The 23,529-nt window shown below is 41.3% G+C and overlaps 3 protein-coding genes across 3 annotated transcripts; all 3 read right to left on the bottom strand.

Moving 5' to 3' along the window:
- Nucleotides 1–1,157: 1,157 nt before the first annotated feature.
- On the bottom strand, nucleotides 1,158–12,994 carry LOC119993768 (2-alkenal reductase (NADP(+)-dependent)-like). The gene is made up of 6 exons (XM_038840993.1): nucleotides 12,682–12,994; nucleotides 2,496–2,584; nucleotides 2,231–2,408; nucleotides 1,952–2,121; nucleotides 1,768–1,850; nucleotides 1,158–1,680 (listed from the first exon to the last, which is right to left on the bottom strand). The coding sequence occupies exons 1-6, from the start codon at nucleotides 12,824–12,826 to the stop codon at nucleotides 1,299–1,301; spliced, it is 1,047 nt and encodes a 348-aa protein (XP_038696921.1). The 5' UTR covers nucleotides 12,827–12,994; the 3' UTR covers nucleotides 1,158–1,298.
- A 794-nt stretch (nucleotides 12,995–13,788) lies between these two features.
- LOC119993774 (protein NRT1/ PTR FAMILY 6.2-like) lies at nucleotides 13,789–16,574 on the bottom strand. Its single transcript, XM_038840999.1, has 6 exons — nucleotides 16,494–16,574; nucleotides 16,280–16,382; nucleotides 15,600–15,817; nucleotides 14,975–15,513; nucleotides 14,553–14,884; nucleotides 13,789–14,432 (listed from the first exon to the last, which is right to left on the bottom strand). Exons 1-6 carry the CDS (start codon nucleotides 16,494–16,496, stop codon nucleotides 13,897–13,899), a joined length of 1,731 nt encoding a protein of 576 aa, XP_038696927.1. The 5' UTR covers nucleotides 16,497–16,574; the 3' UTR covers nucleotides 13,789–13,896.
- Nucleotides 16,575–20,702: 4,128 nt separating this feature from the next.
- On the bottom strand, nucleotides 20,703–22,545 carry LOC119993544 (NHP2-like protein 1). Its single transcript, XM_038840717.1, has 5 exons — nucleotides 22,406–22,545; nucleotides 22,187–22,307; nucleotides 21,968–22,071; nucleotides 21,084–21,215; nucleotides 20,703–20,979 (listed from the first exon to the last, which is right to left on the bottom strand). Exons 1-5 carry the CDS (start codon nucleotides 22,406–22,408, stop codon nucleotides 20,953–20,955), a joined length of 387 nt encoding a protein of 128 aa, XP_038696645.1. The 5' UTR covers nucleotides 22,409–22,545; the 3' UTR covers nucleotides 20,703–20,952.
- Nucleotides 22,546–23,529: the final 984 nt, after the last annotated feature.

Below are 23,529 nucleotides of genomic sequence, written 5' to 3'. Positions count from 1 at the left end.
CAGGACGGTCAACACATTAGAATACGGTCAACACAATATAGGACGGCCAACGCCAAATTTATGCTTAACCATTCAATAAGTGTGTCATAAGGACGTACGAGCCCATCTACATCTAGCGCCCTCGGCGGCCCATGAAGGAGCGCCTCAGTCGGAGACGTCTAACACAACTGATCATCAAGAGACAGAGACCATGCACACCTCAGGTACACGTCCTGCATCATATTCACATATATTTGTACATGCATATACCCCGTACCATATTGATCGTGCACCTAAACCACGATCTCTTATCGTGCCTCCGCCCCCCTGAGGTAACGGTCGTCTGAGATCGTTGTCGAACCTGGCCCCAACAAATCAGACAGCCTAGCACGCCGTATCAGACGGTCTGCAGCCACCTCCTGACACCGAGCCGCCTGACCACTGTACAACCCTGACTTCAACCAACCAAAATAGGCCTGGTGTCCTGACACTCGACACCACCTCCCCATATCTGCCTGCGAACTGTACTACAGTACCCAGTATGTCAGTCTTGGTCGGCTAGTTACCCCACTATAAAAGGCTTCCTCCCCCTCGGGAGCGGGATATGCAATCTGGGAGACTCAGATCCCTTGCTCTCTCACTTTCTTCAACCTTCAGTTCATTCACAGCTACCTTGTATTTTGCATCCACCATTTCCATATCAGCATTCGCACTTTATAATTCATATATCTTTGCTTTGACCAACCTGATTCCAATTGACTAACTTGAGCGTCGGAGGCTCTTTGGCAGGTAACCCACCGGTGCCCGAGTTCTTTGATCTCTACCTTGCTTTGTTCCTCAGGACCCCGCTGTAGAAGGCCTCCATAGAAATTACTTTGACTATTCAACGATTGTAGATTCGGGTATCTACACTCACTAGGCAATTAAACTAGTTATAAAGTTAGACCGTCAACCCAGTCTGCTCAACACGATAAGTAAGATCGAGCCAAATCTCGTGCAGAAATTAACACTGAAACTGTTAGGTGTGAGAGTTTGAACTTGTAACTTCCCGCATTTATAAGGACTTAACCACGGTTCCTTCTAATATTGGATTAGCATCTTGACATAAGTAAGACTATGATATGAAGTGTCCATTAAAACATTAGAAACTAGGATTTGATAAACACTTCGCATATTGTAAGTCGATCAACACAATATAAAGTCATCAAAATGATAATGAATTTGCTATGAATAATAACACCTACTGCTCATCGCAATAACAAAATCCTGTCTTTATTCATTTCAAACTACCCATCAATTAAACTATATGGGTTTCCTTCCTATTCACTTTCTGCAATTCGAACAATCTTCTTTCCAATGTTATGACCTAAAAACAGTCCGACGAAAGCAAAGGGTATGTTCTCAATCCCATCTGAAATGTCTTCAAGTGGCTGAATCTTACAACTGTGCAGGAGTTCACATGTTCTTGAAAGGAACTGTTCATACATATTCATATGATCAATCGATAAGAAATCTTGCACTCTGATTCTTTTGTACACAATATCTATCATATCAGGAGCAGCTTTTCTTCCAGCATCTGTATACTCGGAGATCACTCCGCAAGCAGCCACTCTCCCAAATGGATTCATGTTAGCGACTGCTGCTTCTTGCATTTCACCACCCACATTGTCAAAATATATGTCAATTCCTTCAGGAAAATACCTGCTAAGAAATGACAGAATTAGTCCTAATTTTGATGCCAATTCACTTTCCAAGGTTTTTTTATTAAATATGAAAAATGTTTCAGACCTCTTGAGAGCAGACTTCAAGTCTGCTTCTTCTTTGTAGTTGAAAGCATCATCAAAACCAAGTCTCTCTTTCACCAATGCTACCTATAATCCAAAATGAAATGCAAAAAAGCCTTAAACTTAAAGCAATATTTTTGTTCAGTTCAATATTACTATAGTAGAAAGTAGTAATCCATGGCAGTAACCTTTTCCCCGCTTCCAACAGAACCAACAACATAACATCCCAGCGATTTCGCATACTGTCCTACCAGATTTCCAACAGATCCAGAGGCCGCGGATATAAAAACTCTCTCACCTTTCTTGGGTTTACATATTTTGAAAAACCCAACATAGGCTGCCAATCCACTATTAATTCCTGCAACAACCAAACACACACTAAACTTTCAAACTCATGGAATTTGCTAATGTATGAAAGTTTAGATAGTATGAGAAGTTGAAGAGTGTATGTATACTATGCTGAGCACCTAGGATTCCAACATGGTGAGAGACTGGAAATCCAATAGTCTCCAACTTCCATGTAGTTCCACCGGCTTTTACCACACTATACTCTGCCCATTCAATAAACCCTACTATCAAGTCACCCTTCTCATATTCAGGATTCCCAGAATCCACAACTTTTCCGACTCCATAAGCTTCAATAGCCTGCCCAAAAAAAAACAAAAACAAAACAGCTTCAGCTAGCATTGCAGGTTTCATGAAAAATTACTTGATTAGCATTTGATGACTTACCACACCAGGAATTATGGCTCCTGCAATATCTACATGTTTCTGGGTGGAGCTCTGACACTTCATGCGATTTATCTGGTAGGGATCTATAGATACTGATATTCCCAAAATACCCCCACTAATGGGAGAAAGCCACGTGGCAGAATAAGTTCCAGTGAGGACAGTATGGGTGACGTACCGAAGGGTACACTTCGGTTCTCGACCGAAGTGCATACCTCTGCACTATCAGACCGAAGACCGCACTTCGATAACCGTACTACAGAAGCATGTACGCACGAAGTTCAACTGATGAAGAGTCCTCATAGGACGTCAATTCTAGATAGAATCCTACTCCCCTTTGGAGAGGGATACAGATGGAATTTACCATCCGAGAAACCCTCTGGAAAACCAATGAGAGAGAGTCCGACTCCTACTACAACTCAAACACTTCAAACTCATATAAAAGGGGAACCTCGGCCCTCAGGTAAGCCATCTAACTCTGGCATTCTAAAATACTTACGGAGCAAGAGGCAACGCTCGAAGCAACGAGCCATCCTCGCAAGTTTAGTACTGTACTGACTTGAGCGTCGGAGAGGTCCCCCCGAGTACACCCTCGGGGCCCTACTGAAGCTTACGTTCGCTTCTTGTGCAGGAAGAAAGGAAGAGATCACGTACCAGCAAAGGAGAAATTAGTTATTCCAGCTCAGTCTGACTTGGCTGATTTGTCTGATAGGGTAGACCTGTTTTAGACATCATCAGTTTGGCGCCGTCTGTGGGAAAGAAGTACACTTCCCTAAAGAAACTCACAATGGTCAGATTGAGAAAGAATGTCGCTTCTACTTCAGAAACAAGCCGTCGAGTTGATGACCCTAATGCTCCCGACCGGGGGCAGGGTGAACACCCCCATCATGAGGAGGTAGAACACCAGGAGGATGTTGCTAACCGAACCAACCAGCATAACCAGGACGCTGGACCGTCCCAAGTACCTTGCACTCAGGAACAATTCCAACAACTTTCCCAGCAGGTGCAAATGTTGACTGAACTAATCATGAACCAACAGACACAAGTGAACCAAGAAATCCCGCACAATGAGGAGGTGCGAAGTTCACACTCAGGTAGGTCTAGAGAACCAAGCCGAAGGGTGAATCCCGATGGTACCATTGGAGAAAGTACTAGAAGGGGAACTACCTACAATGACGATGTCGGTCGACACCTAGATGAGATGAACAAGAAGATTGCAGCACTACAAGGAGTGTCCCCAATGGAGGGAGTGTGGGACAGTACGTTGACCCCTTTAGCTCCTGAAATACTTGAAGCTGAAATGCCGCGTCACCTTATTGTTCCAAAGCTGGAGAAGTACGAAGGGTTAACTGACCCCTGTGATCATATCCAGGGTTTCAAATCAATGATGGAGTGTCGGGGGGCAAATGCCCTGATAATGTGTAAGATATTCCCATCAACCCTTTTTGGACCAGCAAGAACTTGGTTCAATCGATTACCGAGACACAGTGTGACTAGTTTTGGAGACTTGTCCGAGAAACTTGCGCTTCACTTCTCCGCCGCACGAAGGACGGCAAAGACTAGTTTGGATCTGATGAATCTTGACCATGAGCATGGAGAATCACTTCGATCATTTCTTGCAAGGTTCAATAGAGCATGCTTGGAAATCCCACATGTCCAGGTAGAAGTAGCTATTTCGGCCCTGGTAAGGACAGTAAGGGATGAAGCGTATGTACGCTCATTAACGAAAAAACGCCCGAAGACTATGGGAGAACTCTACGCTAGGGGAGATAAGTTCATGCAGTCAGAGGACATGATGAAAATTTCTCAGTTCTCTTCTTCCTCGGCCCCTGCCAAAAAAGGCTCGAGCGCCCTGGGAAAGACTGAGAAAGACTTACCCCCTCCAAGCAAGAAGCAAGGAAGAGTAGAAGGAAAGAATGACAAAAAGAAGGATGATCAATCTAGTAGGAAGACTGACCAGGGTCCAGTCCCTCGGTATAGTTCCTATACTCCTCTTAATAATTCATTGCATAATATCCTTCTTGAAATAAGTAACAGGGATCTACTGAAGTGGCCTAAGAAAATAAGGGCCCCGGCAGAAAAGCGTACTTCAGATAAGTATTGCTTGTTCCATAGGGATCATGGTCATGACACTGAAGAATGTAGGCATCTCAAGGATGAGATTGAAGGCCTCATAAGGCGAGGCTACCTGAAGCAGTTCACTTCAGATAGAGAAGAAAAGAGAAGAAGAACCGATGGTGATGATAGGGATAACGACCGAAGGAGACAAAGAAGAAGGGATAGGTCTCCTCGTCACCAAAGGGGGACTGCTGGGACAATTGGAGTTATTGTAGGAGGTCTGGCCGCAGGAGGAGAAAGCTCCTCAGCAAGAAGGGCTTATGCTCGAATAAATGAAGTAAGTAAGGAAAGAAAGAAGCCGAGAAGGGATGAAGAAAAAATTATTTTCTCAGAAAAAGATGCTGAAGGTATCCAGGATCCACATGATGATGCCCTAGTTATAGAAGCATTCATCGTAAATTTCACAGTGAAAAAGGTTCTGGTGGATAATGGAAGTGCAGCAGATATCTTGTTCTATCACGCCTTCAAAGAGATGAAAATCTCAGAAGAAAAATTGAAGAACTTTTCGGTTCCTTTATATGGGTTCGCAGGGGAATCCATAGTTCCCAAGGGAGTCATATCCCTACCTGTTACTCTGGGAACCTATCCAAGGACGGTTATGCATATGATCGATCTTCTTGTAGTAGATGTTCAATCCCCCTACAATGCCATCATTGGCAGACCATTGCTGCACAAGGTTCGGGCGGTGGTCTCTACTTACCACCTCAAAATGAAGTTTCCAACTTCTAATGGGGTAGGAGAAGTGAGTGGGGATCAGAAGTTAGCTCGAATGATGTACTATACGGACTTGAAGGACAAGAAGAAGACCTCCATATCAGTTGGAAGCTTAGATGTTCGGGAAGAAGAGAAGATATTGAAACCAACACCGGTTGAAGCACTTCTCCCAATAACTGTGGAGAAAGGAGCTGAAAAAAAGTTATTTCTAGGGTCTCTTTTAAATAAAAAGTTAGCTGAGGAGGTAACCAAGCTCCTCCTCTCTAACATAAAGAACTTCGCATGGAGTGCGCATGAGATGCCAGGAATTAGTAGGGAAGTCATTTCCCACAGTTTGAGCATCATACCGGGGACTAAACCGGTCAAACAGAAAAAGCGTAACTTCGCCCTAGAGAGACAAGCTGCTATCAAGGAAGAAGTGGGGAAGTTACTTGAAGCCGGTTTCATCCGAGAGGTGCGGTATCCAGATTGGTTGGCCAATGTGGTCATGGTAAAGAAGGCGAATGGAAAGTGGCGTATGTGCGTTGACTTCACGGATCTAAACAAAGCTTGTCCTAAGGACTGCTATCCTCTTCCTAAGATTGATCAATTAGTGGATGCAACTTCAGGCCACGAACTCCTTAGCTTCTTGGATGCTTATTCGGGGTACCACCAGATCAAGATGGACCCAAGAGATGAGGAGAGTACCTCATTCATAACCCCAGAAGGGACATATTGCTATAAGGTTATGCCCTTCGGACTTAAGAATGCTGGTGCCACTTATCAAAGGTTGATAAACCATGTCTTTGCTTATCAGATAGGAAAATCAGTAGAAGCATATGTAGATGATATGGTCGTGAAGAGTAGAAGGGCGGAAGATCATCCTTCAGATCTTCAAAAAGTGTTTAACATTTTGGATAAGTTTCAAATGAAATTGAACCCAGACAAATGCGCTTTTGGAGTAAGCTCAGGAAAATTCCTAGGCTTCCTTGTCACTAGTAGAGGAATCGAAGCAAACCCAGAGAAGGTTGAAGCCATTCTTCAGATGGAACCTCCGAAGTCTCCGAAAGAGGTTCAGAGATTAACAGGAAGAGCAGCAGCACTTGGGAGATTCCTTGCTAGGTCGGGTGATAAGTGTAGACACTTCTTCCAGGCCTTAAAAAAGGCCAAGGAATTTCAATGGACTGAAGAGTGTCAGAAGGCATTTGAGGATTTAAAGGAATACCTCGGACATCCTCCCCTACTAACATGTCCAAAAGAAGGAGAGGTATTGTACTTGTACCTTGCTACGACAGATCATGCAGTAAGTGCAGTCCTTGTCCGGGAAGAAGATAAAATTCAGAAGCCAGTGTATTATGTCAGTAAGGTCATGATAGATGCTGAGACTCGTTATACCGAAGCAGAGAAATTTGCTTTAGCATTGGTTAATGCGGCTCGAAAATTAAGACCCTACTTCCAAGCCCATACTGTAGTAGTTCTTACTGACCAACCATTGAAGAACATACTTCAGAAATCGGACACATCAGGAAGATTGATAAAGTGGTCCATTGAGTTGAGTGAGTTCGACATTCAATACAAACCAAGACATGCGATTAAGGCTCAAGCCTTAGCAGATTTTGTTGTTGAATGTCGTCGCCCAACCTTAGTGACACTGACCGAAGAGGACTACCCAAAATGGAACCTTTACGTTGATGGTTCTTCTAACCAAGAGGGTAGCGGAGCAGGAGTAGTCCTCTTTGGTCCGGGGGGCATATGTATTGAACATGCACTTCATTTTCACTTCAAAGTGTCAAATAATGAAGCAGAATACGAAGCGGTACTAGCTGGATTGAGACTTGCTGCCGAACTTGAAGTTAAGTATTTGTTGATCAACAGTGACTCTCAGCTAATAACTGAACAAATGAAGGGAGACTATGAGGCGAGAGGCTCAAATATGGTCAAGTACTTAGCTGCGGTCAAGAAATTACTGGCCAAGATTCCCAAGGTAGAGATCAATCGAATACATAGGGAGGAAAATGCAAAAGCAGATGTCCTTGCTCGATTAGCTTCAGCCTGTTCAGCCAAAGAACCTACTTCGGTCAGAATTGAAGTACTTCCTCAACCAAGTATTTCGGCTGAACTAGAAATGGCTCCGGTTGAAGCTGAACCAAGTTGGAAGGACCCAATCAGAGAATTCCTGCTTGAAGGGAAACTTCCTGAAGATAGGAATGAAGCAAGAAGTCTCCGGAAAAGGGCAGCAAGATATACTCTGATGGATGGAGAATTATACAGAAGATCCTTCACACTTCCATACTTGCGATGTTTGGCGCCCAGAGAGGCCGATTATGCCCTAAGGGAAGTGCATGAAGGGATTTGTGGAAGTCACATAGGGGGAAGAACATTAAGTTATCAGGTGCTACGTTGTGGATACTACTGGCCTACAATGGTGTCAGACGCCAAAAAGCTTGTTCAAAAATGTGATAAGTGCCAAAGGCATTCCAATGTACCCCACCTTCCTCCTAGCCAGATGGTGCCTATTCAGAGTCCTTGTCCATTTGCTCAGTGGGGTATGGACATTCTTGGACCATTCCCACCAGCATCGGGTCAAAGGACATATTTGATAGTAGCCGTGGACTACTTCACTAAGTGGGTAGAAGTAGAGCCACTTGCAACTATTTCTGAGAATAAGGTAATAGACTTCATCTGGAGAACCATTGTCTGTAGATATGGGATACCAAGGGCCCTTATTGTTGATAACGGCAGACAATTTGTCGGAGGAAAGATGAAGAAGCTATGTGAAGAGTTGGGGGTTGATCTCAGAGTCACTTCGGTCAGTCACCCACAAGCTAATGGGCAAGCCGAAGTGACAAACCGAGTGATCCTCCAAGGTTTGAAGACAAGACTAGATAGTGCCAAAGGAAGATGGGTGGAAGAACTACCGAGTGTGCTATGGTCCTACCGAACCACAGCAAGGACTTCTACTGGAGAAACACCCTTCTCCCTGGCATTTGGCTCCGAAGCCGTGATACCTGTAGAAATTGGAATCCCAACTACAAGGATCATTAACTTCAATATCCAGGAAAATAATGAAGCGCTTCTGAATAATTTAGACCTGGTGGAGGAAGTTAGAGAAGAAGCTCGAATCAGAACTGCTGCGTATAAGCAGAGGACTGCCCGGTATTACAACCGTAGGGTCAAAGAAAGAAAATTCACCCCAGGGGACCTGGTCTTAAGAAAGAAGGAGGCCGTAGGAAAGAACCCCGGAAAGTTAGGGGAGACCTGGGATGGACCTTACAAAGTAATTGAAGCATTCAAGGAAGGAACATACCGAATTGAAGACCCAGAAAACCCTGGGAAGAAGATGCGTCCTTGGAATGCTGACAATCTACGTAGATATTTCATTTAGTTGAACAATAATTTTTTTTTTAGTTGTAATTTTTTCATTAGTTCAATAAAACAACAGTTCAGAAGTTGTCGTAATCAATCCTCCAATTAGGCCACTTCGGCTCTTAGACCCTTCGGTCCAAACAGGCCATTCGGCCCAAAACTTAGAAAAATATTCTAAGTCTAAAATATAGACCCTTCGGTCCAAACAGGCCATTCGGCCCAAAACTTAGAAAAATATTCTAAGTCTAAAATATAGACCCTTCGGTCCAAACAGGCCCTTCGGCCCAAAGCTTAGAAAAATTTTCTAAGTCTCAAAATTAGGCCACTTCGGCCCTTAGACCCTTCGGTCCAAACAAGACCTTCGGTCCACATAAGACCCTTCGGTCCAAACAGGCCCTTCGGCCCAAAGCTTAGAAAAATTTTATAAGTCTCAAAATTAGGCCACTTCGGCCCTTAGATCCTTCGGTCAAATCAGGTACTTCGATCTCGAAGTGTATACTTCATCCGAAGCCAACCCTTCGGCCACGACAAGTACTTCACGCTCGAAGTACACTTCAAGCATCTTCAACCGAAGTAAGGTCAGACAATAAAGTACACTTCAAGCATTCACAACAAATTTTGCAAATAAAAGTAGAGCGAACTGAACATGAAAAGAGAGAGATATCATTACCAAATGATACTTAACCGTTCATACAAAAAAAAAAAAAAAAATAATATTGAAGTTAAATGTCTTCGGTTGAAGGGGGCAGCTCTGTCTCTGAAGGTTCATGCAGGGTAGCTTCTGGCAAGATCGGTTCAGGAGGATTTGGTGGAGGAATACCCTCTGGCGTAAAGGGACGAAGTTCGCCAAGCTCGGCCGAGTGAATGGGAGAATCACCTTCGGTAGGGATGACATGAGGGGGATCTTCATCCGAAGTAACTACGGTAAGATCAACAGTGGAAGGATGTTCATCCCCATCCTCGAAATCTTCTTCAGAATTCTCGTCATCTTCAGCCTGTCGACGAACTTCTTCCTCAGCCCTAGCAAGTTCAGCATATATCTCCTCCTTGGACTCCTCCAGTCCGTCCTTTCCAACCAAAACCGGGCAAAGCTTATCAAGAACACTTGGATCTTGCCCAGCCTCAATTAGAGCCTTCCTGGCCATTTTGAAGGCACCACGACCACCGAAGTAGCCTTCTTGACGAAGAGTTAACTTGAACTCCTCAGAGGCTTTGAACTCTTGAACCCCCAGGGCCTTGCCTTCGGCAATAGCCTTCACTCGTTCAGCTTCAGCAGCTTGGGAAAGCCTAGTGACCTCAGCCTCCAGCCGGGATTTTTCCTTACGGTATTTGAGCTCCTTGGCGTTAGCAGCATTTAGAGCTTCGGTCCTCTCCGTCAGTTCGGCCCGAAATGTCTCTAGCTCGGCTTCAGCTTTCGCCTTCGCCATGGCAGCTGCTTCGGCCCTTTCAATTGCTGCCGTTTCATTGTGAGCCATGTTTGCTATGCCTCCAGGAAGTGTAGTAAGAACAAAGACAACCTACATAGGCATAATGAACTTCAGTACTTCGGGACCAATTTCATCTGTAAAAATACCAAGTCAAAAAAGGAGAACCGAAGTTAAATGAAATTATTATACCTTCATAGCTGCAACGTTCAGCTCTGACACCTTGTCTGACAAAGCAAGCGCTTCGTATCGACTGAAGTCAGCCGGAGTTGGAGCCTTCGCAACCATCCTACCCGCAATGGTTGGGTTATTGGCAGAATCACTCACCAGAACATCCCAGTTCGGTGTATGAACAGTGAGGTCTTCAATTTCCATCCATCGGGGAGGTTGGGTCACTGGAAGAGGGATGTTGACATAATCTGAAGTCCGAGAGGGGTTTGAGCTCAATTGAGTCACCCTGACCGAACTGTGAACAGTTGTGGGAGCGCTGAGCACATTGGCTGCAGCAGAAGTCTCTCCCGTTGTATTCTTCCTTGAACGCTTCGGGTTCGGCTTCCTCCTGTTTCCCTTACCAATGCCGTGCTTCTTGCCCTTCGAAGCCCCAGCGCTGAACATGTTGACGTAGTCCTCCATGCTCGCCATATCTGCACAATGGATGACCGAACATGTTAATAAATAGGTAATATAGATAAATGAATTTCTCTAAGTCTAAAAAGACCAACCGAAGCACACCTCTCTGAAGAAGGACCGAAGAATAGGTGTACGCAGAGTCAATCTTACTAAAAGATAGGTTGACCGAAGGGTTGGGAGGAAGGTATGACTTTAGTCGGTCCAATAAATCCCTATCTGTCTCATGCCTTAGTTCGCGAGGATTATTGAAATGAAAGACATGGGGAATACCGAACTCAGTTCGAAAAGGGAGGTGTTCTCCAGGTTGAAGGGGCGCCTTCACAAAGAAGTAACCCTTCTTCCAATCCCTGATTGAAGCCTGATAACGAGGAGATTCAATGGGTGGCCGAAACTGGAAATAGTATAGACCGGCCTCCCTACCATGGCGACTTAATCTAAGAATGTGTTGAATGATAAAAGAATTGAAGGGTATAGTATATTTGACACAAAGGTTAAGAACGGTATTAAGGAAGAGCCAGGAGTTCGGGGCTAGAAGAGCGGGACAAATATTGAAGATACGGAAAAAACTGGTCAATGCAGGAGGATATGGAATCCTTGCACCGTATTTTATGGAATGGAGCGAGACGGCGAATTCCCCTTCCTTTGGATGAAGGGGGTGTTCTTCTGAAGGTATACGACGGCATGCCCAGGGGATACCGAAGTCCCTCTTGATATTTGACACCCCATGATCATCCAATCCTGAACCGGATAAACATATCGGTTCGGAATCAACCTCGTCTCCCCCCGCTTGTTGATTTGGAGGAAGCTCACTTCGATCAGCAACTTCGGGATAATCTAACCGAAGTACCGAAGCCTCAGTAAGGCCGGGGGTAGGAGAATCGATGATGTTAACTTCAGAGTCAGACGCAGTCCGTTCACTCGAAGTAGAGGAAGAAAACGCGTCCCCCGAAGAGGAAGATGAAGTGGAGGAACTTAGAGACATAATAAAAACAAAAACAATAGAAGGAAGTAAAGACTGACCTTATGGTATGGAAACTGAGAGAACTAGAGATTGAAGTATGTTCGGTTTTACAAAGGAAGGCTTCGGTCGGTCAGTCAGATTAAACGCTCTAAATAGTAAAAATGAGGCGAGTAAAAATCGAAGAGAACTGCAGGCCACCTATTTATATAGGGAGAAAGATCTGATCTAACGGTGCGTAGGTTGTGACGCTCTGAATCCTTCGATCTTGTCCGCAAAAATGAACCGTCGAACAAACATTATTACACTCATACCCAGTTCATCGTTAAGATACCTCGGTACGAGTGTGGGGGGCAACTGATATTCCCAAAATACCCCCACTAATGGGAGAAAGCCATGTGGCAGAATAAGTTCCAGTAAGGACAGTATGGGTGACGTACCGAAGGGTACACTTCGGTTCTCGACTGAAGTGCGTACCTCTGCACTATCAGACCGAAGACCGCACTTCGATAACCGTACTACAGAAGCATGTACGCACGAAGTTCAACTGATGAAGAGTCCTCATAGGACGCCAATTCTAGATAGAATCCTACTCCCCTTTGGAGAGGGATACAGATGGAATTTACCATCCGAGAAACCCTCTGGAAAACCAATGAGAGAGAGTCCGACTCCTACTACAACTCAAACACTTCAAACTCATATAAAAGGGGAACCTCGGCCCTCAGGTAAGCCATCTAACTCTGGCATTCTAAAATACTTACGGAGCAAGAGGCAACGCTCGAAGCAACGAGCCATCCTCCCAAGTTTAGTACTGTACTGACTTGAGCGTCGGAGAGGTCCCCCCGAGTACACCCTAGGGGCCCTACTGAAGCTTACGTTCGCTTCTTGTGCAGGAAGAAAGGAAGAGATCACGTACCAGCAAAGGAGAAATTAGTTATTCCAGCTCAGTCTGACTTGGCTGATTTGTCTGATAGGGTAGACCTGTTTTAGACATCATCAGATACATAGAGATTCTTGACAATAATGTCGTTAGACCCGGGCTTGACTGATAGAACAAGAGGTGCAGCCTTGAGTTCGAAATCAGATTCCTTCGGGACACCATCTATATGATTCTTGATTGTTATGTATCTATTTATCACCTCCATTGATCTTCTTAGCTTTGTTTCTCGGTGCTTAACTGATAGCGCCACAAGGTAACCAATTTCAGCTGCTGGACTACCCTGAGTACACTACCACCAACACAGTAACCTGTAATCTTCACTGAAGAAAGTAACTGATTAAAGATTCAAGCTTACAGAATAGACATTTGTAGATTGAGTCTGCAACTTCTATTACAATACAAAACAAGATAATACAAGTCCACTTTTTGATACAAACTAGTTTCCAGAACTAGCTCGCCCACGTGGCACACCCACAAACACATAATATTAAACCACAGAAATGAGAAAACATGGCATGGCTAGTCAAACATAACAAAGCCAAAGTCAAGCAAAGACAAGTCAAACAGCAACATAACATGTAAAAACACTAACATAAAACTAAGCAAACCCACAACCCTTCAACATTCCTCCTTGAGGTTTAGCTTAGAAACACCCAACCTAAGAGATTCAAAACTGCCTCTAGGCAGTGCTTTGGTTAGAATATCAGCGATCTGATCCTCAGAGCAAGACCATCCAGACAAGTCCTAAAAGTGTCTGGACAGGAGATGCAATGAGTCACTTTAAATTTTTTTATCGAGACAATTTCTCGTAACTTGGTTGGATGGCTTCTTTTTAGATTTTCCTTGAGAGAGACAAATAGAGTGGTGAGAGGTTTGTGAGGTCAATTCTTGAGTGAACAAGAGTAAGATTTTTTGTGAGATTCTTGAAAGGTTTGATCAAACTTTGGTTGAGCAAACTTGGTGGTTGTCCAAGAGGTTCGGGTTCTTCATCTAGTGGAATACTCTCATAATCTCGTGGACATAGAGTTGTTCTAGCCACTGAGAATTCTCCCCTCCATTCACTTTTTAGCTGATACAATCCAAAATTTAGGGAGGACGACACAACCAGAAGCCATACAAACATAAAAATTCTCAATAGGCTTTAACATTAAAATAACTGTCAATTAATGAAAACCCACTTGACTAAAACTTCTGAGACAAGACATACAAACATTACAAGATAGAAGAAAGTTAAAACCAAGGTTTTTCTATCTTACATTTTTAAAGAAAACACAACTATACTGATTCCCTAGCAGCGGACCCATTACCAAGAGTCTTCATCTGCATTTCAGGTTTTGGTTTCTGTGATTTGTACCAAACAGCACAAACAAGAAATACAGCAAAGTTTATGGCACTTAGAATAGCAAGAAGCCCATAGAAACAATCAAGCCTTCCGCGGTTAATATTATCAGCTAGCCATCCTTCCCCTCCATTGCTTCCTGTCACTTGCTTAACAATTGATACCAAGAAGCTGCTAACGAAGAATCCGAGCGATAGAGTAGTGAGGAAGAGGCCAGTACTCATTGTTTTCATTCCTTTTGGGGATTGGGTTATGAAGAAGTCAAGTTGGCCTGTGTATATGAAGGCTTCACCTGAACCCACCAAGAAGAATTGTGGGATTAGTAGGAATACACTTATTGGGAGAGTTGTTGATCTGTTGCCATTCACAGATTTCGCCACGGATAAACGCTTTCTCTCAACTACTGCAGCTGCTGCCATTCCCAAGGTTGACAGCACAAGGCCAATGGCAACTCTCTGAAGATTTGTGAAACCTGTTGAATAGAAATTAAGGCATTAGCCACACTGTTCAATCAGGTTCTTGTATGTGTATGTTTTCATTCTGCGCTTGAAACTCTCTTTTTCGAGGAATCAATGATTAGGCTAACAGATACCTGGTTTGCCTTTCCATTTTTTCCATAAGGGCATGATCAGGCGATCATAAACAGCGAGAGTGATCAAAATCGCTGAGACGAAGAAGACTGTGAGAGATCCTGCAGGAATTTGAAAGCTCCCAATTGACCTTTCCATGGTTGTTGCTTGCTCCACTGAGAAGGTGATCATCTGTGCATAAGTAGTCCAGAATATGATGGTTGTAGCCCAAATTGGTAGTAGTCTTATCATCATTTTCACTTCCTCCACTCTAGTCACAGAGCATAGCTTCCATGGGTTTGGTTCATTTTTCTCAAAATCTCCTTCTGCAACTATGGCTGCCTTGTCCAAGCAGCTATAACAAGAAAGAAGAAAACAACATGAGCCTAATTGCATCAATGAAGTTCTGAATCAATTATATTAGAGCGGGAGACGACAAACTTACTGGAACTGATCTGTGTGATCAATTCTTGAAGCCTCAGGAGAATCCTCAAATAATAATCCAACATTGAAAGGGAGATCCATGCTCCTCTTCTTGATTGAAGCTACAATAACTTGGGAAATATGAACTATAGGACTTCCCAAGCTTTTCTTGTATCTATACCTTTTAGTACCAGAGAAGAATATCAAAATAGCCATAATCATTGACACAGAACAAATCCCATAAGCCCAGCTTCTACCCACTTCATCCTGAATGTATACGAGCACAGTGACTGCCATTAGAGTTCCCAGGCTAATGAAGAAGAAGAACCTGTTGAAAAAGTAGGCCATTTGAGCCTTCTCCTTCTCATCTTTCTCGTCGAATTGATCGGTTCCAAATCCTGAAACACTTGATTTCAGGCCACCAGTTCCTAATGCAATTATATACAGAGCTAAGTAGAGAATTCCCATTTGGAATCCATTTGCTTGTTTGCATACTGAACCATGACAAGGCGGGGGGCGAAGCTGTGGTAGTTTGGTTGTCATTGCTAACATGCCAGTACCCTGAAGCATATCTCAACCATTAACATTGATGAACTGATTAAAGCTGAGAAATGTAGAAGAAATTATTGCAGAAGATCTAAGTTTACCAGGGTTTGTATTATGGCAAAAATGGCAATGGTCTTGTATCTTCCTAGGAAAGAATCAGCAAGAAAACCTCCTAGCAGACACAAGAGAAAGGCTGTGCCCATGAAATCAGTAACAATATTGGCTGAAGCAGCACTTGGAAGATGCATTGTTCCAACCAAATATGTCACGAGATTCACTGCTATTCCCATGGTCGAAAGCCTCTCACATATTTCAATCCCTGCCAGAAATTTTCAAAGAAATTAGAAATCCTGCGATTCAAGTTGTAACATCTGCATAACTTTACTGCTTCATCAAAGATATTGTCCGTTTTGGGTTTATTGGTTTCCGTAGATATATCGGATCCGCACGACTTTGTTCTGGTGGATCGTACTCGTCTCACTCAATGATACTTAGGTTCAAGAAAAAACATAGTGAAATGATAGGGACATGAATGGAACTTGATTTGACTAATATGTAATGATAATTGCCATGTTTTAATGCTGATTCTGTTCACTTTATTGCAATATTTTTTAAGTCCCTAGAATCATTAGTCCCTTCACACATCAACTCTGCATGCATGAACTACCTAAGACATAGTTCACTGCTCCTTCTCTTCTCCTCTCTTCTCTGATGAACCAGTAATCTGCTTATGATTAATATAAATATGGTCAGAATGATTAATAAAGGAAATTAAACAAACCTAGAATAAGTGCAGCAGGCACCCAACCACCAGTCCTAGACCTGTCAGCAGGGAAGCCTTTGTGGTCAACAGCATCAGAAACTGTCCAACTCATCTTCTCAGCCTCAATGAATGGAATGAAATTGTTTACAAAGAAAGAAGAAAATTTGTCAACTTCCATTGTTATTGACTAAGTAAGTAATTAAGCAGCACAAAGGAGAAGCTCAATACTAACCATTTTTCTTGCCTGAAAACAGGAAAAGAAAGGTATTGCTAATAAGAGAGAATATGAAGTTTAAAGATTATCTTTGTTTTCTGTTCTAAAGCTCACAAGTAGTCATGTGTTTTGGGAGTCCCTCCTTTCATAGACAAGGAGGTCTAATTAATGTTGAACTTAAAGTGACCCCTCCACTATAGCACAATAGCAACAGATCACAGCTAGCTATAAATAAAGGTGGCAACAGATCACAGCTAGCTATAAATAAAGGTGGGGATTAGGTTTATCCCATTTGATTTCCATGGTGTGGAAGATTCGAGCTAAGTTTGATTGTAAATGTAATTTTTTTTCTAAAAAATGTCCTATTTTAAGTAGATAGTTGTTAGAATTCTCAGCCATTCATATCGATAGTATTGCCCGCTTTGAATTTGCGTTCAAGGAAAAGCGTTGTTGATGGAGAGGGAGTGGAACTTTTCTTATAAATCACAGTGCTGGGGTTTACCTAAGGGATGTGGGACATTTAACAAATCTTGACACTCTCTCGCACTTGTGGCCTGAGTTATGTCATACCCAATAAGCCCGCTCTTACATCAACAATATTGTCCGTTTTGGATTTGCGCCCAAGAAAAAGGCTTGATGATGGAGAGGGAGTGGAACTTTTCAAGGGATGTGGGACATTTAACAAATCTCGAAACTCTCTCGCACTTGTGGGCTGAGTTATGTCATACTCAATAAGTGAACAGGTAAATGCCCATTCAACTGGACCGAGACTATGCTTCGATATCATGTTAGAAATCACAGCCCACTCACAACAACAATATTGTCCGTTTTGAATTTTTCGGTTCACTATGAATACATCGGGTCAGCACAACTTTGTTATTCCTGGGTCGTCTCACTTAATGGTACTTAACCCCAAGGAAAATGCCCTGTTGATGTAGAGGGAGTGAGACTTTCCTTACAAATCATATTGTTTTGGTTTACCCAAACGATGTGGGACCTTTAACAAGTCTTCACATTAGTTATTAAGGTTTTTAAGTCAAATTTGGATGTTGATGTTGATGTTGATTGAGGGGGAGGCTTGGACATGCTATAACCAATAGCATTCATTTTCAATCATAAACTCTCTTTTTGTAACAGGATGGATAGGTTCTTGGGGGTTGTAATGATCCAAGTAATGTGAACCACCCCAACCCTAATATTACAACATGCTTTGTTAAGTGCTTTTGCTGCCCCACAAAGCAAATACACAAACTTTCCCACTTGTATATATCTTTTATGTGTATATATATTTTTATGTGTATTTTTTAGTAAGTGTATATATATGTTTGTATATTTAGACTATGATGTTTGAAAAATTTTCTTTTATTTATTATCTAATAATAATGAACAATACATAACAATAGTAACATTCATTCTATTATTATTTATATTAGATTACAATATATAACAATACTTACGCATTCTAGTTATATGTTATATGGTTTTTGATTAATGTTCATCAATTTTAATATGTATGTTCATCAATAATATCATTTCAATAAGTTGTATTATTATAAAATAGCCATAAAAAAATTTTGAAGACGCTGCCCCCAAACCTCCGCTAAACTTTTTCGAACAATTAAAAATATGTCAACTCACCGCATCATCAATTCCTGACTCCGACTCTGACAATGTATGTACCTGAAGACACCACTCAACTAAAATCATACCCACCAGCCACTAGAGCAACATGCAACATGAAGAAAATGGTCAAAAGGAAAAGACCCATAACCCCATTATTAGGTCCATATATACATCCTCTCTTTTTTTATAGACTAGATTTCAACCCTTACTTTCTCATGTATCACATATAAAGTATAAATTAACTAAACTACCACCTTATAATCCAGATCTGTAATGTTGCCTACCTTATATATCTCCATATATATACACAATACATTTGCTTCTATACAAAATATGCTGCCAAGTGTAAAGGGTAAAGGGTGAGTAACCTTTTTGGTCTGGTGGAGAATTATTTTTTGCTAATTTATATATTTTAGCTTGAACACGATACAATCAAAACCAAGTTTCCATGTTTCCCAACTATATATATATATATATATATCTCAAAAGCTATAAATTTAAAATACAAATAATTTGATTTTTATGTTTCATAATTGATAATTCCCACCTGCCCTCTCCATGTTATATATATATATATATATATATATATATATATATATATATATTGTCACGTGGTTTCATATATTATCACATATGCAATGTATAAAGTATTTATTGTTAATACAATAATATTAGCACTAGTAAGTGTCCCTTAGTGATGTTGCTACTAAAGATATCTTTAGTGGGTGATTAATTAGTTTACTTTTGTTAATGTGGGTTTTTTCTTCCCCAAAGTTTGTGGCATGTTTTGGAAAAGATACATACAAACAAAATCTTCATATAATTAAATGTTTTTTAAAAGTGATTTGCAATAACGACCATATTCATGTCCAAGGAAAAACCTTGTTGATGGAGAGAGAGTGGACCTTTTCTTATAATTCACATTGTTAGGGTTTACCTAAGGGATGTGGGACATTTAACAAATCTAGATACTCTCTCGCACTTGTGGACTAAGTTATGTCATATCCAATAAGTGGACAAATAATGGCCCGTTCAACTAGACCGAAATTGTGCTCCGATATCATGTTAGAAATCACAGCCCATTCACAATAATAATATTATCTGTTTTGGGTTTGTCAATTCATTATGGATACATCGGATCCGCACAACTTTGTTATTCCTGGGTCATTTCACTTAGTAGTATTTAAGTCCAAGGAAAATGTCATGTTGATGTAGAGGGAGTGAGACTTTCCTTATAAATCATATTGTTTTGGTTTACCCAAACGATGATGTGAGACATTTAACAAGTCTTCACAATAATTATTATGGTTTTTAAGTCAAATTTGAAAGTTGATGTTGATTGAGGGGGAGGCTTGACCATGCTATAACCAATAGCATTCATTTTCAATCATAAACTCTCTTTTTGTAACAGGATGGATAGGTTCTTGGGGGTTGTAATGATCCAAGTAATGTGAACCACCCCAACCCTAATATTACAACATGCATTGTTAAGTGCTTTTGCTGCCCCACAAAGCAAATACAGAAACTTTCCTACTTCATTATTTGGTCTCTAAATCTGTATGGGCATGGAAAATGATGCTAACAAGAAGAGCTCATTTTTTATGCAAATTATGGAATGACCTTTGTTTTCTTGGCAAGAAAAAAAATAAGTTTGTAATGATTCATACATGATGTGCAATTACTTTGGATCTTTCTACAAAGTCGTGTATATCTCTCATCATCTGACAAATTAAGGTTCACAAGCTTAAGAAAGAAAAGAAACCAAACTCTGAAACATATATGGATTGTGTTTGTGTATTAAGTGATCATGTGTTTCAATGTTATACAGAGAGATTTGCATTGCCAGTGAGTATAGGATAGCATTTCTTGAACATATTGGGCTGATGATAAGCAATAATTGATTTGGTCATGATTAATGTTGAAGAGTTGACAAACTCATCTTTCTCTCTCTGTTGTGATTTGTGAAGTATATGGTCATCAGTTGAACACATTAACCCCCATGATGATATATGAATGGAATCTCATCAAAAAAGTTTCGCTATTTTTTTTTAATATTTCAATGCATAACAATATCTCAACCACCCAATTATATATGGATTTATAGATGTAGTTTGATGCAATAATGGGTGCAAAAGATAAGCCCATGATTATGCAAGGCCTTTTATGTCATTTTACAAGCTCTTCAATTAAATTGAGGACACATACTGATTTTACCCAACTTATCATTTTATTAATTAGAAAACTTCTCTGTGTGTGGACAGTCAAGCCTGTGTTTAGCCCTATATCAAATGTTTAAAAGACAATTTTGTATAATATCATACTCAGTTACCCAAAAAAAAGACATTTCGTAAAAATCTTTATGTATCACAAAATGTATTTGTTTTTATCAGTGTATAACTATATATAAATCTTAGAGACGGATATAACCCTTAGATATTAAGCCCACAACGTTCAAATTTAACATTGAGAACCGATATGTGCACACGAGCTTGGACTTAATGCACACATATTTTATTTAAATGTGTTCAGCCAATAACTTTTAGAATGTGTTCTTTCAAAATGGGAGCTCAACACCTGGGAAAAAATTCAGCCAATAACTAGAGTAACATGCAGAGAGACAAAAAACTATATTCATCCAACCAAAAAAGTACTGAATCACATCAAACAAGCTATAGCATAGTTCATCCAAGGTTCGCCAAATATTGTTCCAATAGTACATAAGAGGAAAATATTAGTAGCAGTCAACAATTCATGACCTCTTCTTGAGCTTGAACTTCATCAGTCAAAGCCTCCAAAGGAGCAACAATCACAATCCAAGAGGCCCATCACACCGATCACACATCCATCCATAAGTTTAGATCAAAAGCCTCTCAATGGCTTCCTGCAAATGCCAAAGGAATGGGGGGAAAACTTAGAACACGTAATCAATAATAGAGGTATCTTAATGAGTAATGTCTATAAAAGGGACTTTACAGAATAAATTACCTTCAGTTGTTGTATTTGGGATTTCAATTGGCTACCCTCATTAGAGGTCACGGAACAGGCAATAACAGGTCTTGTGACGCCACATGCACGGCCAAGTGCTTGCTTTGAAGGAACAAATACATAGGGCACATTCTGCCAAATAGAAAACAAAAAATCTAGTTCTAGCTCATTCTAACACATTTGAAAACAATGGGAAAAGAAGATGCACATGGGTGGGTGGGTGGGTGGGTTGGGGGGGGGGGGACAACGGAGTCCTCAACCACAAGAAAATATCATTTTGGTAGTAGAAAATTATGGGTATGGATGTAACTGGCAGAGCTGATCATGAGCAGCTTGCAAGGGCCTATATAGCTGCGCTTGGGCTCAGTACATTTACCGACAAGCAGATATAGGGTGTAGCATAGAGCTTATATACTATGGAGGTTCACAAGCAGCCTAAAAGGCCCGGGGAATGAGCCGAGATAGGGCTTGGAGAAGCCTGTCGCAGCTATGCTAATCTACTGATTGTTAATTGTTTCTACTAGGGAAAAGGGATCCAAACTAGTCACTCACATGCAATAAATTAAATGCATTTTGAAAGAAAAGGCAAGCTGCGTTATATACTCATCACCAATATATCGCAGGATTCATCATGACAGGGGCTTTTGCTCATGGAGCTATCTTTTTTATTAGAGATTACAATCCAGAGCAGAATGAGGATAATGTATTGGCAAGAATGTTAGACCATAAAGAAGCCATCATATCCCTTTTAAGTTGGGCCAGCCTCTTTCTGGGATTCCATACCTTGAGTTATAAAAATATATCAAACTAACAAACTATTCCATCAATATTAAGCTTTAAACTTTAATTAATCCCAATCCTTCCTAAAGAGAAAAAACAATTACCTTATCCTCAGCGAGCAAGGGAAGATGGAGAAGAATCTCAAGTGGCTCAGTATCTGCAGCCATCACCACAAACTCGGAGATGCCCCTGTTAAGGGTTTTAGTCGCTGGAAACCCGATCAACACAAAAGGAAAAGGCGACATAAATTAGACTGGTAACGCCCAAACGCAACAGACTAACTAACTACACAAGTACACGTATATTCAACTGACTATGCAAACCTTCATTAGCGCCCTTTTTGAGCTGCTTGTAGTTAGCGGCTTGTTGAACAAGATCCAAAATCGTTATGGAGAGCTGCGCATCAGCAAGAGGATACGCTTTAGGGTTCACTATTTCTCCCGTCTGCGAAACAGAATCATAAACATCAATACAATCGATTAACGGAATCAATAACATTAGATTTCAACAGAGACTGTAACAGAGTAAGAGAAATTGGGTACCATTGATGTTGATCTCGAGCAGAGAAGAATACACGAAAGATAGGGAAAGTGGAGGCTAGGGTTTTAGCGACCAATTTTAGGGTTTAAAGATCGAAGACGTTTTTAAAAGACCAAGTTGGCTTTCTCAAACTGCGTCGTTTAAGCCGATGCTCAGAGGTATAACTAAAACTGCGTCGTTTAAAACTTCTTTATGAGAAACATCTAAGTGAGACTATTTACACTCCCCAGATTCTCATTGACACCCCATTTTTCAAAACCAAACACACCCTTAACAAACCCATTCACACCTCATTTCCCTCTCTCCTCTCACGCGCACCATCACCGCCCACTGCTTATTCCGGCCACTGACCTACCGAAAAGCTTCTCTCGACCCTCACGAGCATAACCCAACCAACCTCGCCTCAAACCGTCACCCATAGCCTCCGAAATCGTCCTTGAAAGCTCGCGGCCATTGTGAAGAAAAAGCTTCGATTCAGCTGAATTCGATGACGAAACGACGAACCACCATCACCAACGAGTACATCAACCAGAGACGAACCCAACCCAGCTCTTGGCCGGCCGGAACTGACACCAAAATGCCCGACTAGAGTTCACCGGCCAGAGACTCAGGGTGGCTAAGGGTCGTGTTTGGACTTTAGGGAAAATGGGGTGTCAATGGGAATTTGGGGAGTGCATAACTTATATCTATACTCTATTTATTTAATAAGGAGTAAAATTCGTATTTAATTTTTGAAATCTAAAAATATGATATCATTATGTTCTTAATTATTGAAATTGAACTTTTGAGAGAATTAAAACAAGACAAAGTATTAATTTTGTGAGTACGAGAGAATTTGAAACTGTAAGAAAATTAGAGAGAATTGAGAGTTGAGAGTATGTTGTGAGAAATAGTGGAGAATGATGTGGTATTTATAGATTTTGAGAATTTAGTGTGTGGACCATAATCCCCTCAAAAATTAGTCATTTATAGTTGTGGGGGATAGGTATTTTGGTCTTTTAACTGATTTTTTAACATTGAGAATACTCTGCCAACTATTCCGCCCTCCCCCATCCCAGAAACACCCCCAAAATAGTACAGGAGAAAGTCTCTCCCATTTCCTCTCCTTCCACACAACAACTGTCCA

The sequence above is a fragment of the Tripterygium wilfordii genome, chromosome 23 (genome assembly GCF_013401445.1).
Source record: "Tripterygium wilfordii isolate XIE 37 chromosome 23, ASM1340144v1, whole genome shotgun sequence".
Classification (NCBI taxonomy): Eukaryota; Viridiplantae; Streptophyta; class Magnoliopsida; order Celastrales; family Celastraceae; genus Tripterygium; species Tripterygium wilfordii.
The sequence above is the reverse complement of the archived record's forward strand: the minus strand, read 5'-3'. Positions and strand labels throughout refer to the sequence as shown.

What these genes read in the sequence shown, in the direction of transcription:
- LOC119993768 (XM_038840993.1), bottom strand. Translation starts at nt 12,826, where the DNA reads ATGGAGGTGATAAATAGATACATAACAATCAAGAATCATATAGATGGT. An exon ending in TGTCAAGAATCTCTATGTAT is followed by an intron (nt 2,585 to 12,681) that starts CTGATGATGTCT and finishes GAATATCAGTAT; the next exon opens with CTATAGATCCCTACCAGATA. An exon ending in TCACCATGTTGGAATCCTAG is followed by an intron (nt 2,122 to 2,230) that starts GTGCTCAGCATA and finishes TGGTTGTTGCAG; the next exon opens with GAATTAATAGTGGATTGGCA.
- LOC119993544 (XM_038840717.1), bottom strand. An exon ending in CCTTGCTCGCTGAGGATAAG is followed by an intron (nt 21,216 to 21,967) that starts GTAATTGTTTTT and finishes TCTATTTGGCAG; the next exon opens with AATGTGCCCTATGTATTTGT. An exon ending in CCCAAATACAACAACTGAAG is followed by an intron (nt 20,980 to 21,083) that starts GTAATTTATTCT and finishes TGGCATTTGCAG; the next exon opens with GAAGCCATTGAGAGGCTTTT.
- LOC119993774 (XM_038840999.1), bottom strand. An exon ending in GATCACACAGATCAGTTCCA is followed by an intron (nt 14,885 to 14,974) that starts GTAAGTTTGTCG and finishes TTCTTGTTATAG; the next exon opens with CTGCTTGGACAAGGCAGCCA. An exon ending in AAAATGGAAAGGCAAACCAG is followed by an intron (nt 14,433 to 14,552) that starts GTATCTGTTAGC and finishes TCTATTCAACAG; the next exon opens with GTTTCACAAATCTTCAGAGA.